The sequence below is a fragment of the Tachypleus tridentatus genome, chromosome 11 (genome assembly GCF_004210375.1).
Source record: "Tachypleus tridentatus isolate NWPU-2018 chromosome 11, ASM421037v1, whole genome shotgun sequence".
NCBI lineage: Eukaryota > Metazoa > Arthropoda > Merostomata > Xiphosura > Limulidae > Tachypleus > Tachypleus tridentatus.
This window is the reverse complement of record NC_134835.1, coordinates 645,140-662,339: the sequence shown is the minus strand read 5'-3', so window position 1 is coordinate 662,339 and position 17,200 is coordinate 645,140. Positions and strand designations below refer to the sequence as shown.

The following is a 17,200-nucleotide window of genomic DNA, read 5'->3' as shown; positions in this document are numbered from 1 at the left end:
CATTTCTTGATAGACATTCAGTTTTGTCTCCTTCTCAATTTGGCTTTCGGCCTGGGCTTGGAACGGAGGTTGCTGTTGCTAAACTTGTGGGAAGTATTACAGAAGCTTTGGATTCTGATCTTCATCCAATTGCTGTTTTTCTTGACTTAGCCAAAGCTTTTGATTCTGTTAATCATAAAATATTGTTAAATAAATTATCTTATTATGGTTTTAAAGGCATTGTTTTTGATTGGTTTTTTCTTACTTTCACAATAGAAAGCAATCAGTTTGTATCCATAATAATTATAGTGATTGGCTTACAATTAATGTTGGAGTACCACAAGGTTCTGTTCTGGGCCCTTTATTATTTCTCATTTATATAAATGATATTCTTTACCAACAGTTTTTGGAGATATCCAAGCCTATGCCGATGATATTGCTGTTGTTTATAGTAAGCCAAATCTAATTAATGAAGCCATTATTTCTAGTGATCTTAATAAAATTAAAATTGGCTTTTCTGTAATGACTTATCCTTAAATATATCTAAATCTTTTCTTCTTCAGTTTAACCTTTATGGTGTCATTCCAGCTTTTCCTTCTATTTTTTATCATTCTAGTGATTGTTATACTTACCCTAATTGTAAGTGTCCCAAATTGACTCAAGTTTCCTCTGTTAAATATTTAGGAATTATTTTAGATCGAAAATTAAATTGGCAATTTCATATTAATTCTTTAGTTAATAAATTAAAATATAGTTCTATGCTAATTTTTGAACTTAGTCATTGTGCTCCTTATCATATTTTGTTAAGTGTATATTATGCTCTCTTTCAATCTTTCTTACAATATTGTATTTCAATTTGGGGTGGCACATATAAGACTTTTTTAATTCCTATTCACAAGTTGCAAAAAAGTGTTTTCTCTCTTATTTTTACTCATAGGCTTGATACCGATTTCAGTAAATTTAACTCCCCTCTTTCATATGATAAACTTTATTTATATTTTTTAGCTTTATCTACATTGCATGTTTCTTTTAATAGGCCTTTTAAAGTCACTTCATATTTTACACGACTTCAATCTTTTTTTCCAATTAATGTACCCACACCACGTAAAACAGTTACACTTCATCAATATCTTTATTTGGCACCTCGTATTCATAATTTTATTCCTTATAGTATAAGATCTTCTATTAATCGTGTTAATCAAAAGAAATACTTAAAACAATGGATCTTAAATACTGATGATAATATTCTGGGAACTTTATATTGATTTTGTAAGTTTTGATTTTACATTATTATGTGTTTAACCATCACAGGACGAGTTAACTCTTTGTTGATGGTTTTATATTGATATTTGATTTTTTGTGTCTAATTTATTGCTTAATAAATTTATTATTATATTATATTGTGGGGTGAAGAGAAACAGTAGCTTCTGACCACCCCCTGGTTATTTTTCGTTCCCTTTGGTGAACGACATTATAAATTAACCTAAATTCCTATCCAGTGTTTCCTTCCTACTAATGTCAAAAGAATGGTGAGTGAACAGCGTGTTAGATGGTCACACAGACGAGCTCAGTCGACGAGTCACAGACGAGACCGCTACTAGCTAACGTCTATAGTAGTCGATTTAGTAAACGCTCTTTATATTCCAAAGTACTTCAGTCCTTTTCAGGGCTACTTACTGCTTTCTTGATTTATACAAGCCTCTTATTAAAAGCTATACCGCAGGTGCTTTTTCCCCCCTTACTGAGTCTACCACTAAGCTGAACTCCCACCCTGGGAGTCTCACTGAAAAACCGTACAGCCATGAAAAAGAAGAAAGTAACACTGACTACACGCTCACAGGGCCGACCCTAACCAACACCGAGCGCTTGAAATTGTTAGCCGCCGCTAGCGTGGCACTCTCAACCAACGAGGGCCCTAACACATGAAGTGATTCTATATCTACCCTCACTGCCACTTCATCTTGCTCTGCCAAGACCAACAAGAGCCCCAAAACATGTCCCACGGAAAATTCTAAGTCTACCAATACTTTCACTAACTCCACTACCATCAAGATTCCACCTCCAATTATCATAGAGGGTATCCCCGCGACCGTTAGACAACCCCAAATTGCCTCAACTTCGACGACTCTTCCCAAGCGTCAATTTCAACAACATGCGCCACCTACCTCGCGGTGGAATCTTAGACACGAGTCACGACGACGTTGTCAACGAGTGATAGTGAACGCTACTAGCTTTCGTTAGTGCAGTTAATTTTGTGAAGGTTCTATACAATCCGAATTTCCTCAGTCCTTTTCAGGGCTACATATTGCTTTTTCGATCCTACTAGACTCTCAATTAAAGCTCTACCACAGGTATTATTTTCCCTACCAAGTCTTCCACCAAGCTAAACTCCCACTCTGGGGGTCTCACAGGAAAAACGAACGGCCATGAAGAAGAAGGCCGACCACCCGCTCGCAGGGCCCGTCCCTTACCAACGCCGAGCGCCTGAAATTACAAGCTACCGCAAGCACGGCTCTTTCTACCGATGATGACCCGAACACTTCTAGCGATTCTCTGTCCACCCTCACTGCGACTTCAACTAGCTCGGTCAAAACCAGCAAGTGCCCAGAATCACGCCCCATGGTTAACTCAAAAGCTACCAACTCTTCCTCTAACTCCGCTACTACTAAAATGCCATCTGCAATTATTGCAGAGGGTATCCCCGCGACAGTAAGACAACTACAAATAGCTGCTGAACTTAAACGACTATTCCCAAGCGTCAAGTTCAACAACGTTCGCCGATTACCCCGTGGTGGAATACTTATCAAAACCGAATGTCCTAAAGACTACGCCATTCTTCTCAAAGCATGGCCAACGGATGCTTTCGGTGGTATCCCCTTAACTCAACGGGTACCTTCAGACTCCCCCCAGAAAAACCATCGTCATCCGAGGTATACCTCTCGATACCTAGGACCAAGAAATTGACGAGGAATTAATACTACGTGAAGTTAAATTTTCTAACTTCTCTAGAATAAGATCAGCGAAACGCAGCAAGTCACGCCTCTTATCAAAATCAATGTCACTGACATCACCCAGGCCCCCTCCTTCCTGAAAAACGGAGTCATTCTGTGGTTCCGTCGTTTTCGATTCGAGGAGCCTAACTTCCCTGATAATAATATCTTACAGTGTTTTAACTGTCAGCGTTTTGGACACACGAAAAAACGCTTGTACCGCCAAAACACGCTGCGTTCGATGCTCAGGCGATCATACCATCAGCAACTGCCCAAAAGAAAGGAACGACACCACGTGTAGTAACTGTGGAGGTCCACACGCGGCATGTTTCCGAGGCTGCCCCAAATTCCAGTTTGTTGCCGCTATCAAGGCAAAATTCTCGAAGACTCCACTTGTGCAAACCGCACCAGTACCTATCGGCAAGTTCCCAACTCTACCTCAACAAACCACCTTTGTCAATCAACCATCTACTAGCAAACAACAACAAACCCGCAGTTATGCTGACACAGTAAAACAAACACCACAACCACGATACAGGGAACAAGAGCCAACTGAAGTACAACTTGCCATTCAGCCAGTCATTAAGCCTTCACAAGTCATCGCATTCATCGTTAAAGTTCTGGTTGCTGCTGCTAACGAAAATCTCGATCGTGACTAGTTCCTCTTAGCGGCATGTAAAGCAGCTCAAGACTATCTTATGATCCGAGGTTTATCACCCGATATCCCCGACCAACACATCACCGATGGACTCTCCGAAGCCTCCGAATAGGTAAGCCCAAAAATTTCCTCACCTTCTTACATATTAATATTCAAGGTGGACTTAATTACAAAAAATACGAACTTTTAGATTTAGCTATTAACTTAGATGCTTCTATTATTACAATTAATGAAACTTTACTCACCAATAACAACTATTTCCGACTCCCCCATTACAAGGTTATTTCTAAACCTAAAACCACTCACACCAGAGGTATTGCACTTTTACACAAACAGAACTTAAACATCACCTTGATTGAGCACAACATACCAACTTCCCATGAATATATACTTTGTAACATCAAATCACCATCACTACCTGACATAACCCTTTTGGCTATACAGGGTGAACCAAAAGTAGGTGGACAGCATTTGGAATAGGTTTATGTATCGGTTATATTAATGCAATTGTATATTATAACTATGTTGCAACTATATTATTTGTGTTATATAATTACAATTTTATAATTACATTTGTTTTAACTTAATCTGTTTTCTTTTTTTTTTAGATTGTTAATAGAACCCATAATGTCAAATACTTTAAATACAGATAAAAGAATATGGGTGTTAAAAGAGTATTGGAAATCTCAAAATACTGAAACCGTAAGGAGAAAGTGGGTTGAAACATTTGATACTCCAGCTCCAAAAAGACAAACCATTTACCGTATCCGTGACAAATTCAACGCCACTGGCTCAATCCTTAATACTGCTAAAACTGGTCGACCCAAAACAGCCTGTACAGAGAATAATAAGCAACGTGTTGCCGATGCATTTGTTCAAAGTCCAAACAAGTCCACCAGAAGAGCTTCTATGGAATTGAACATACCACAAACCTCTATTAGGCGAATTATAACGCAAATTGGGTTGAAACCCTATCGACCACAACTAATTCATGGCTTATTGGAGGATGATCCAGACAGGTGACTGCAATTTAGTGAAATTATGCTGAACAAGATTAAAGAAAACCCAGGAATTTTAGATAACATTGTGTGGAGTGATGAAGCTTCTTTTAAATTATCCGGTCATGTCAATAGACATAATTGTGTTTACTGGTATAGTGAGAACATGCATTTAACATTAGAACAACAGCTAAATCAGCCTGGTGTCAATGTTTGGGGTGGTATTTCAAGTTCTGGTGTTTATGGACCATTTTTTTTTTGGACGGAACAATTACAGGAGATAAGTATCTCGAAATTCTAAGGAATCAAATTGTTCCCCAGTTACAGCAACAACCTAATTTACATGACTTTTATTTTCAACAAGATGGGGCCCCTCCACATTATTCCAAAGGAGTTCGTGAGTATCTTGATGAAACATTTCCATTGAAATGGATTGGTCAAAGAGGTCCAATCGATTGGCCGACACGTTCACCGGACTTGACCCCCTATGGATTTTTTCTTTCGGGGAGTACTCAAGGAAAAAGTTTATAGTCAAAAACCAAGTGTCGGTGATTTAAAAAATTACATAAGAGATGCATTTCAAGAAATTAATGCCCAGAGTGACTTGTGCAAAAATGGTTGTCGAAGCGTAAGAGGTAGACTTCAAATCTGTGTAAATCAAGAAGGAAAACAATTTGAGCATTTGCGTTAATAAATAACATTTTATTTTCATTAATATAATTGTCTTATTACATATAGTTGTACGTATACGTGATCTCTAAATAAATGTTTTTTTTACTGTCCACCTACTTTTGGCTCACCCTGTATATATCCCCAGTTCACCCCTTACATTACATTTCTGTACTCCATTATTAACACATTTAATAATGTAGTTATACTCGGCGACCTTAACGCGTCGCATCCTACACTCCGCGGATACACTGTAAACACTTCTGGCAGAATTCTAGCCTACTTCATGCACACACACAACTTAAATGTAATCAATAACAACTCACCGACAGATACACATCATAATGGAACACAAAGTGTAATTGATCTGGCGATCGCTACCCCATCAATCACACACCTAGTACATAACTTCAAGGTACACGATAACATCGGAGGAGATCATAACCCCTTATCCTTCCAATTAAGTAACCCCATCTGGAATAATTCCATCAGAACTACATTCACTAAAACCCCTAATAACTCCTTTAACTTTTCTAAGATTAACTGGCTGTCCTTTAACCACATCTTAGACACTCCTCCCCGAACACTTAAAACTTGCAAACACTATAGACGACATAGAACGCTATTATCAAAAAATTTCCACTTCCATATCAAAAACTATTCAGCAAGTAGTCCCAACCAAACCTACACAGAACACACCTAATACCTGGAAACTAACCCCAAAATTCACTCTCTGATCATTACAAGAAGAAAGCTTCGCCGCGAATTATCGCTACACACAATCCATTACTTAAACCACAAATTAACCAAGTCAAAAACAACATAGAACGTCTCATAAGATTACAACAAAAAGAAAACTGGAACAACTTTTGTATTAAACTTGCTAGCCTCAAACCTAACCCAGCCTCCTTTTGGAAAACTTTTAACAAACACTAGTCTAAAGTAAACTATTATCACAGACAATAGCAAACTTTTTTCTCAGTCAACTTCCCAATTGACCTTACTCATATTCGCACCACTAATAATATTACAACCCCAATCTCTACAGTAGAGATCAAGAAACACATAAGTAAACTTAAAACAAAACCCCAGGAGAAGATTACATACCAAATATAATACTTAAAAATTCATTTAACGAACTTCTTTTACACCTCACTAACCTTTTTAACCTCTCCTTTCTTTCTGGTTATTTACCAAATGCATAGAAATCAGCTGTTATTATCCTAATCCCCAAGAAAGGTTCTCACTCGCAACACCCTAGTGACTTCAGACCAATTTGTTTATTAAATTGTATCGGCAAACTACTGGAGAAAATTATCACAAACAAATTGCTTTGGAAATTAGAAAACGACAACATTCTGTCTAATATTCAGAACGCAGGCTGTAAAAAACAGACAAACTACAGATCACCTTGTGCGACTAATAGAAACAACTTTACAGGGTTCAATAAACTCCAAGCTACACTAGCGGTATTCTTAAATATACAAAAAGCTTTTGACACAGTCAGGTGGTTTTAGGAAGTTTATCGGATGGATTGATAGATGACGGAGCTTTCATCGACTTCTTTCCTTTTCCATAACAAGCATCTCAAGTTACGTAAGTCCCAGTCTAAGTATTTTTTGGTCAAACTATTCTCATCTCGTGTGTCTGTATTTTAACTCTTAAACCAAGAGTATTTTCTCAGAATAGATTTAAGCCCTTTTCAGGGCTTGTCTTAACGTCTCAACATCTCGGCAATGAGAACACGAGCCTCCGGACCGCCGCTTTCAGACAGTAACCAACTAGAACTCCTCGAGTCTACAGTGGCAGACATGCCTTCCTCCGAAGGCGAATCGCCCAGTGTGTCATCTGATCTTGACACAAGCAGCTCTTCGGTCACTGGCCGGAATTCCCCCCGGAGCTCTCCAGCCAAGTCTGACGGCAATGAACGCGGACAAAAGTTGAAAGGGTCTGACCTTGAAGCCTCCCAAACCGCTCACGCACAATCGAAGAAAACAGTTTTGCCACCGGCAATCATAGTGGAGGGAATCCCTGCGACTACCCGCCAGCCAGATATCGCGAAACACCTCCAAGCTCTTTTTTCCCTCCATGACGTTTATTGAGGTTCGCCGCCTTCCCCGAGGTAGCTTAGTCATCAAAAGTAAAGAACCGAAGGATTACGTGAAACTCCTGAAACCACGGCCTCCAGAAGCTTTCAATGAAGTCAAGTTAAATATACATGTTCCGGGTGACCGACCTCCCGCTAAGCAAGTTGTTATTCGTGGGCTCGATAGTGACATCAGCCAACAAGAAATTCAAGAGGAATTAGCCAGTCAAGGCATCAAAGTATCCAAAATTGAACGAATAAAATCGGCCAAGAACGGCCTCCCCACGCCGCTCGTTCGAATTACCATAAACGACATAGCTCTAGCCGATCAACTAATTGCTAAGGGCATAACCATGTCGTTTTTTAAAACTCCGAGTTGAAGAGTCCAGGCAACCTGCTGTAGCTACAGTGTTTCAATTGCCAGAAATTTGGTCATGCCAAAAACGCCTGCAAAGCTACTCCCAGATGCGTCAGATGCAGTGGATTACATACAGTAAAAGATTGCCCAAGAAACAGGGAAAACACATGCTGCGCTAACTGCTAAGGCCCTCACGCGGCTTCCTATCGTGGTTGCCCCAAATATTTCCAAGTCCTTGCTCTAAAACGAGGAAAATTCCTCAATTCCAGCTTGTCGGCGAATCTTAAGACGACTAACCCAACGACTAACATGGACCGTTTAAACACTGACCAGCAATACCGTCAAGCCAACAACCCAGAAGCAAGTCCAGCAGCCCCAGCCAGCTGCTACCTCAGCCCCTTCATCTCGCAAGCGGACCTACGCCGAGGCTACAGTCCGTAGTCGTGAAACTTCCAAGTCTAAGAAGATGCATAAACGACTCATTATAAGTATAGTAGGGTTTGTTGCTGAGACTATACGTAAAGCTTGGGGAGGTCAATACGAATCCGAGAAAGAAATGTTTAGAGGAATTGCAAATTCTATGCCCCACTATTTTGAGTTTCAACCGTTCAGCCCTGAGGAATTTGAAGAGATCATGCTTCATAATATCACAACGGACCAAATTGAGGTAAGTTCCTAAAAATTTTGGCGGTTAACATTCAGGGCGACTTCAGACACAAAAAATATGAATTACTTAAATTATGCAAAAAAGAAAGCATCCATTTAATAATCATTAGTGAAACACTTCTAAATGAGAATAGTAATTTCAGCCTACCAGGCTATCAATGTATCAATAAACCTAAAAGTCCAGGTCGCAGAGGTATCGCCATACTCCACTTGACACAACTTAATGTATCATTTCCCGACTTCTGTATCGACACAACTAATGAGTACATTCTTGCCTCCATAAATCTATCTACCCTAATCAAAATAGCAATCCTTGGTATCTATATTTCCCCCTTCTTCCACCCCTAACACGAATTTACTCCTCCATGTAGTTAATAGCTTTCGGTACTCAATTATTATTGGCGACCTCAATTCCAAACACAGCAATTTTAACTGTAGGTCAATCAACCAAAATGGTCTAATTCTTAATAATTTTATTTCTCAGCATGATCTCATATTAGGCAACAATATCCGAACTCATACTCACCATGATGGGACCCAAGACATTCTGGACCTTGCATTATACACGACAAAAATATCCCCCTACATTCAAGATTTCACAGTCCACCATGATATCGGAAGTGATCACTACCCCATATCTGTTACTTTAAATGGTGCCTATCCTCAAACCCCAAACACTCAACCAAATCTTTTTTATTACTCGGCCGCGAATTGGAACTCTTTCTGAGAATTTCTTGACCGAAATTTACCTCCAGTCATTACTCAGGCAAACGACACAGAATCTATTGATGACTATCTACTTCACATCACTAACGCAACAACTGATGCTATACACAAAATGATTCCCAAACGTCGTATTATTAGTCATCCAAATTCTTGGAAACTAACTAGAGAAGTACATTTACTGATCACCAAAAGGCGCAAACTGAGACGTCAATTTATAACTTCCCGAAACCCTATGATTAAAACCCAAATTAACCGGGTGACCAACCTCATCAAGCGCCGCATTAACGAACAAAGAGATCAAAACTGGTCCGAGTTTTGTGCATCTCTAGATAATTCTTATAAAGATCTGGCCACATTCTGGAGGAAGTTTAAAAGTAGTTGTAACTTCAACCCGCCGCTCAAACATACTTATGCGTCGCAATATGCCGACGATATCGCGGTATGGAGCATATCACGTGATCCCTCCTCGCTGCCACGAAAGTTCAAGCCACATTAGACAAAATTACCACCTGGTGTAATACCTGGCGAGTAGAACTCAATGCCTCCAAAACGCAGGCCATAATATTTAAACGTAAAATTACGCGGAAGAATAAATCCCTTCCCAAAGTCAAACTGAAATTGGCAAACACTGAAATTAAATTTTCGTCTACTATTAAATTCCTGGGCATCATATTTAACAGAAAGCTAACATGGACAAATCACTTTCAGTCAATCCTTTCTAAAATTTATAAACGTATCTTTTACCTAAGACGCATCAGCAGCATAGTCCGTGGGTGTAGATCTAGCACGATTCTCGCCATCTACAAAACCTATATTCGGCCAATAATCGAATACGGTAACATGATTACTGTATCCGCTCCCTCCACCCATCTTAAGAAATTGCAACAAGCCCAAAATCTGGCCATCCGTCTCGCGCTCCGTCTTCCCAGATATACTTCTTTAGCATACATTAATAGAGCTAGCTCCATCCCGCCTCTCAAAAAGAGACTCATCTATCTTGCAGCTAAATACTATAAGAAAGCAAAAAACCGGACACCATTAACAAACCAAATTCCACTATTAGCAGCTACCCCGTGCTCGTGGCAACGATACCTCTCGCCTTATAATTACATACACGCCCTGAATGTAAACTCAAGTGTATAACCATTTATGTTCTCCTTTTCAGCATCGGGCACTGGTGAGGTTGGTTTCTTTCGGCGCCTCACCAGTGAAAGTGGGTTTTCTCGGGGTACTCCCGTTTCCCTCCACAGCTAAATTTCCGTTTGATAGGATCTATAGATCCCGGCCCTGAAAAGAGGCACGTCATTTGACTTACTGTATTCAAACATAAATTCTATTATCATTTTAGTTCTCAAAATTTCAAATAATCATAACGTCTCGTGACAACAACTCCTGTCCATGTCGACGCACTGTGTTTGCATCTCCCTGCTCTCTTCACGTCAATCAATCTAAACACATCTCATCGTAAGCCTGTGGATGTGGTTCTGGATCTCCCTTCGTCCTCTCTTCGGCGGGCCTTACTGTGCTAACTCTCAGCTCTTCATGACGCTCCTCCTGATGAAAATTTATACCATATTAGACTCGCGGTCATCTATGACCATCACATTCGGAAAAATAAACCATTCGCCAGCCATTGGAACCTTACTCCATCACTTCTATTCTCACTTACACTAGTTATTCTTGCCATGTGTGGGGTGAAGAGAAACAGCAGTTTCTGACCGCCCCTGGTTATTTTTCGTTCGTAATGAACGAAATCATAATTTAACCAAAATTCCTACCGTGACCTAAGTTCAACCAATAGGATTCCCAATTTAAAACATAATAACAGCTCAGCAACCAATGACTTCGAGAAAGCCAACTTATTAGCTGATTACTATAAGCAGGTTTTCGCCACTCCTAACTTGCCGCACTTTAATCATACTCATCTGGGTAACATTCAAAATTTTATTCAAAATAATATAACAGCATTCAGTTCGCATTTCCCGTGCTGTCTTCCCCACAATAGCAATGTCTACTCTACTGCTCTTCAAAAACTAATCAAACCAATAACACTAGTTGAGATAAAATTAATAATTAAAACATTAAAAAACAGTGCCCCAGGTGAGGATGGTATACGAAATATCATTCTCAAAAAAGCATCACCTTCATTCTTAAGACATCTAACAGCCTTATTTAACCTCTCTTTTTATTCAGGCTACTATCTGCCTTCATGCAAATCACCCATAATTAAAGTAATACCTAAAACAAACCCTGCATCCAGTAACCCCAAAGACTATAGACCCATCAGCTTAATTAACAACATTGGCAAATTGCTTGAAAAAATATTAGCCATTCGAATTACATGGTATTTGGAAAGTGAGGAGCTACTTTCTGAAATACAAAATGCTTCCCGGAAAAACAGGCAGACAGCTGATCATTTGGTTCGGTTAACCGAATCAGTTACACAAGGATTTAATAGAAATCACACCACGCTCGGCTTATTTTTAGGCGTGAAACAAGCCTTTGATTCAGTCTGGCACCAGAGGCTTAAATTCAAACTCCTCCAATTTGTTCTTCCGCCCAACCTAACGAGATGGACCAGCTTTCTCGACAATAGAACAGTTAAAGTTAGAATCAATAACACTATATCTCACACTGTTCGCCTCTCGGCAGGTGTTCCCCAAGGGTCAGTACTCAGCCCTCTGTTGTATATTCTCTATGTTAATGATATCCCCTTTCCTCAGCTCAAATATACTCATGCGTCGCAATATGCCGACGATATCGCGGTATGGAGCATGTCACGCGATCCCCTCCTCGCCGCCGCGAAAGTCCAATCCACAGTAGATAGCATTACCGCCTGGTGTAATACCTGGCGGGTTGCACTAAATGCCACTAAACACAGGCCATAATATTTAAACGCAAAATTGGGAGAAAAAACAAATCTATTTCCAAAGTTAAACTTAAAATTATGAACACCGAAATTAAATTTTCGTCTATTGTAAAATTCTTGGGCATTACATTTAATAGATGACTTACATGGACAAATCACTTTCAAACCATACTTTCTAAAGTCTATAAACGAATCAACTACCTCAGACGTATTGGTAGTATAGTCCAAGGATGTAGATCCAACACGATCCTCGCCATTTACAGAACATACATTCGACCGATAATTGAAGATGGTAGCATGATCACGGTAAACGCTCCCTCTTCCCATCGTAAGAAATTACAATGGGCCCAAAATCTTGCCATTCGTCTTGCGCTTCGCCTGCCCAGATACACCCCGTTAGCATACGTCAGTAAAGCGAGCTCCATCCCGCCTCTTAAGAAGAGACTCATTTATCTTGCAGCCAACTACTATAAAAAAGCAAATAACCGTACATCATTAACAAAACAAATTCCACGATTAGCAGCCACCCCACGCTCTTGGCAGCGATACCTCTCGCCTTATAATTACATACACGCCCTGAATGTAAACTCAAGTGTCTAACCATTCATGTTCTCTTTTTCATTTCCACGACTTCTGTCACTGGTAAGGTTGAGTTTTTTTGGCGCCTCACCAGTGAAAGTGGGATTTCTCGGGGTACTCCCGTTTCCCCCCACATCAAAATTCCTCTTACTTTGGGTTTATAGATCCTAGCCCTGAAAAGAGGCCTCCCAGAACACATTTTAGTCAATTTAAAAGTTCAAGATGTATATTATAAAATCAGAAGATAAAACTAAGCTGACGCACTGCTTGCATCTCTCTGCTCGCTCACTCTGTGTTAACGCAAACCACTTCTTCTTTCACGATGTGATTATGCGAACTTTGGTGGATGTGATACTGGACCTTCCTCGTCATTCTTCGTTGTCTCCCTGGCCGGCAACTCTTTCTCAGTTTCTCCTGACGCTCCTCAATCGAATTCAATAAACTATCGACTTCCAGGTAATTTGTGACCATCGTGCAAGTCGAACAACTTACACGCCACTTCAGCCCAATCATCTTTTTCCGTAATCAGTTCGTTAATTTATTCTTGCCTTGTGTGGGGTGAAGAGAAACTGTAGTTTCTGACTGCCCTGGTTATTTTTCGTTCGACCAGAACGAAATAATAATTTAACCAAAATTCCTACCTAGATCTGTCTGTCTGACACAGTCAGGCACCAATACTACAAGTGGAGACTACCTGAAAAATCAACGACAGCAGAGCGCGAAACCGCGGCGCAGATCTCACCAGGAGACCGGAATCAGACTAAGGCTTGCACCCGGTTAAAAATAACCGATTAATTAGGAAGAAGTACGAACCCTCCGAGAGATGGTAGTAGTATACTCGGGCCAAAGAACATCAATGTTCTTTGTGCAGAACATCTACCCGGCAAAACTCCAAAACAGATCTCTGACAAACGCCGAGATCTTAATAAACAAAATTTGCCCGTCTGCACTGCTTCACACACCATCAAGAGTCGTGGAGATCCTGCTGACGTCGTTCAGTACGAGGAGCTCGACTGGGAAGGGATTAATATCCCCGACTGGACTTCTAAGTTTTGTCCGTACATATGTCAGCTGAGAGATCAGAAGGGACTCGACGAAGCAACCTGGCAGGAGGTCGAAGTTGTGACCAAACATGGGTTGACGAGATCGCCCATTCTCAGACAACATGGAGAAACGAGAGAACTTCGACGCAGGCTCTTAAAGTCATTAATCATGCTTGAAGGCCATACAAGAGGTGGTTCCACAGGGTAGAACGCTTTAAAATGTTCCAGAGAATGTTCGATTTTGAACGAAAACGCCTACTTGAGGAGATATTAGACGGCCAGGATGCTGTCAGATGTCCCCTCAGTAAAGATCAGGTGAAAGACCATTACGATCATGTCTACAGTGTTGCGAATAATAACGTCAATTTTGACGGCTGTCCATTTCCACCCAGGACAGACAACACCAGTATTCTGGAACCAATAACATCATCCGAAGTGAGTCAGGCACTTCAAGGCATGAAGAGAGGGGCCAGTTTCCCGATAAGATCACTCTTCCTTTCTTACTCTACCGCCTTAAGTATGGTATCGACGCCTCCTAGGCAAGTCTGTATAACATCTGGTTATTCACGGGCCGCATTCCTGAATGCATGAAGATCAATAAGTCGATGCTCCTTCCGAAAGGATCGAGTAATCTGCACGAGGTCAAAAACTGGAGACCTATCACGATATCCTCCATCGTGCTTAGGTTATATTCCAGGATTATGGCCCGTCGCCTCGAGCAGGCCGTGCAGATAAATCCCAGACAGCGTGGTTTTATTCCTCAAACTGATTGCAGAGACAACATCTTCCTGCTCCGTTCCATCATGAGGAAAGCCAAGCGAAATGGGACTCTGGCTATGGCCTTTTTAGACCTGTGTAAAGCCTTTGATATGGTTGGCCACGAACATCTTCTAGCCAGCCTTGCCAGATTTCATGTCCACCCACATTTCGTCCGACTTGTAGGGGACATGTATCAAGATGGTGTAACGTCATTTAGGGTTGGTATCGAGAATACCAAACCTATTCACCTCTACAGAGGCGTTAAACAAGGGGACCCCATGTCTCCTATTTTGTTCAACATTGCCCTGGATTCTCTCATCCGTAAGATCGAAGAGGTTGGCCGAGGCATATCGCTAAACAAGAAGCTGGATCCAGTTTCTACTTTGGCGTATGCTGATGATATGGCAGTGCTGGCAAAAGACCATGCTAGCTTACATGAAATGTTGAACACCGTGAACGATTACTGTTTGGGTAACGGCCTCTCACTGAACATCTCGAAGAGTGCCGGAATGCTGATTAGGGGGTCCAGTAAGACCTTTACCGTCAATAATTGTTCACCATGGACAGTTAATGGCGAAGGACTCCCGATGATTGGACCCGAACAATCTTACCGTTACCTAGGGGCCAATGTCTGTCCATAAACCGGGGTGTACAGCGAGCCTGTACTTCCTCTCCTCGAGAAGTGGATAGGTAACATCTCGAGGGTACCACTAAAACCACACCAACCGTTCTCAACCGTTTTGCGGTACCCCGGCTCCTTTACCAACTCGAATTGGGAGCATCGAGTGGTACATTATTGAGAGAAATGGACAATCTAATTAAAAAGGCCGTGAAGAGCTGGTGTCATCTTCCGCCTTGCATGACCGACGGGTTACTCTATTCCAGTTATCGAGACAGTGGCCTAGCACTTGTCAAGTTGGAATCTTCGATTCCTACTCTTAAGATCAAGACATGATTAAGGCATGTCCATTCAACGGAGAAAACTATTACATATTTAGCCAAAACTGATAACGTACTCGATAACATCCAATGAATTGCCTTAAAGGCGGGACTTCCGATCCCTAAGCCCGAACAGACTTTTGGGACATATCATTCTAATTGGAGGGATATGGAAAGGAAGCGCTGGGAAGGTCTTGCCCTGCAAGGGCACGGTGTAAGTCTCTTCAAAGGTTCAAGATCTGCCAACCACTGGTTACCTAAACCAGTGGGAATGAAGGACCACCACTGGGTGAAGTGTCTTGCTTTGAGGGCAAATGTATATCCCACACGGGAAGCCCTCAGTCGAGGGAATTTGAGTACGAACAAAGAAGTTGCGAAATGCCGGAGTTGTTCTGCCCCGAGAGAGACCATATGTCATCTTAGTGGTCAATGTCCTAAATTAAAATCTATGAGGACACGGCGTCACAACAAGATCTGTGACCATTTAGTTAAAGAATGTGTAAGTAAAGGGTGGAAAGTACTCGTAGAGCCCACCATTGAGACAGACAATGGTGAGCGTCGGAGACTGGATCTGATCTTCCATCGTGAGGATAAAGCGGTGGTTGTTGATGTGACGGTCCGATACGAACTCATGTATAGCTCCCTAGAGGAAGCATACAATTCCAAGGTCGCCCGCACCACAAATTAAAGATCTAACTGGTGCAACTTCTATTGTTTTCCACGGTTTACCAATTGGTGCCCGCGGTGCCTGGTATCCGAGAAACACGGAAGTACTGGCGGACCTGGACATAAGATCTAAATATTTTGAAGAGTTCTTGTGCCGACGTGCGATGCTTTACACCCTAGATGTGCTGTGGAAGACGAACAATGAAAACACCTCGCCTGGTAAGGCAATTACCGCCCACAACACATGACGAAATTAAAACAGCCTCTTGTCGTTAGACCAATGTAGGTATAATGTGCAAATGAATTGATCTTTATGCGTCTTCACTATCGGCATCTGTCGATATCGTCGACCCTGACGTAAAATTGGGTAATCGTATAATATCGATAGCCAAATGCCTCGTCATCCCTTAGACCGATGATGACGACCAAGATACTCACCTAGTTTCTATCCCCAATTTAAGTATAATAAGATCTCTGTTTGGAATACACCGTTGCGATCCAGAGTGCCTAAATTCCGCTATGCTCCGAATAAAGCTGCATCGCCTATGTGTCAAAAAACAATACCTATCCCCTCATTAAACCTTTGTTACAAATTTCCCTGCTATTTAAGGCACGATTAGGATAGACTATTCGGCGCCCTGACCGTGAAAGTGGATTTTCTCGGGGCACTCCCGTTTCCCCCACAGCAAAATTTTTGGGTATGCCTATACCCAGGCCCTGAAAAGAGGTACGTCTTCCTATCCCGAACTTCTCCTGTATCTTTCTACACTCCTCCACTTTATGTACCGCCCCTTCCGTTCTCCTCCGACTTCGTTTGTCTCCTGCTCGACCATATCCAACTAATCTCAAAACACGCTCTACAAATTACCCAATGATCCAGTTTGCTCATCGAGAGATCTTGAACCCTCAATCATGCGCGGGGTTGAAGAGAAACAAAAGTTTCTGAGCGCCCCTGGTTTGCCTTAGGGGTCCCCTAAGGTCTTTAAAACCAAAATTACTGTCAAGTGTAAATGAAATAAATATACAGTTTCTGGAGTTTCAAGGCCGCCGTCAAGCAGAGTAGACGTGTAAGTCGAGAGCTGCGAGACACGTACTTTAAAGACAAGGTATACTTTGTTGAAGTGCATAATTCCCAAGTTTTACTCTAAAAGGTTTACCCTTAGTCCTGATCAGGACTAGTAAAACAAACAGGATGAAGAGGAGGAAGATCGCAAC

The 17,200-nt window shown here is 41.3% G+C and overlaps 1 protein-coding gene across 2 annotated transcripts; it reads left to right on the top strand.

The window, feature by feature from the left end:
- Positions 1–3,184: 3,184 nt before the first annotated feature.
- Positions 3,185–9,587, top strand: LOC143231570 (uncharacterized). 2 transcript variants are annotated; one of them, XM_076466087.1, is made up of 2 exons: positions 3,185–3,739; positions 7,001–9,587. In XM_076466087.1, exon 2 carries the CDS (start codon positions 7,383–7,385, stop codon positions 7,758–7,760), a length of 378 nt encoding a protein of 125 aa, XP_076322202.1. In that variant the 5' UTR covers positions 3,185–3,739; positions 7,001–7,382; the 3' UTR covers positions 7,761–9,587. The 2 variants fall into 2 exon arrangements, with proteins under 2 accessions (XP_076322202.1, XP_076322201.1); XM_076466086.1 differs by lacking the exon at positions 7,001–9,587 and adding an exon at positions 4,236–5,945.
- Positions 9,588–17,200: the final 7,613 nt, after the last annotated feature.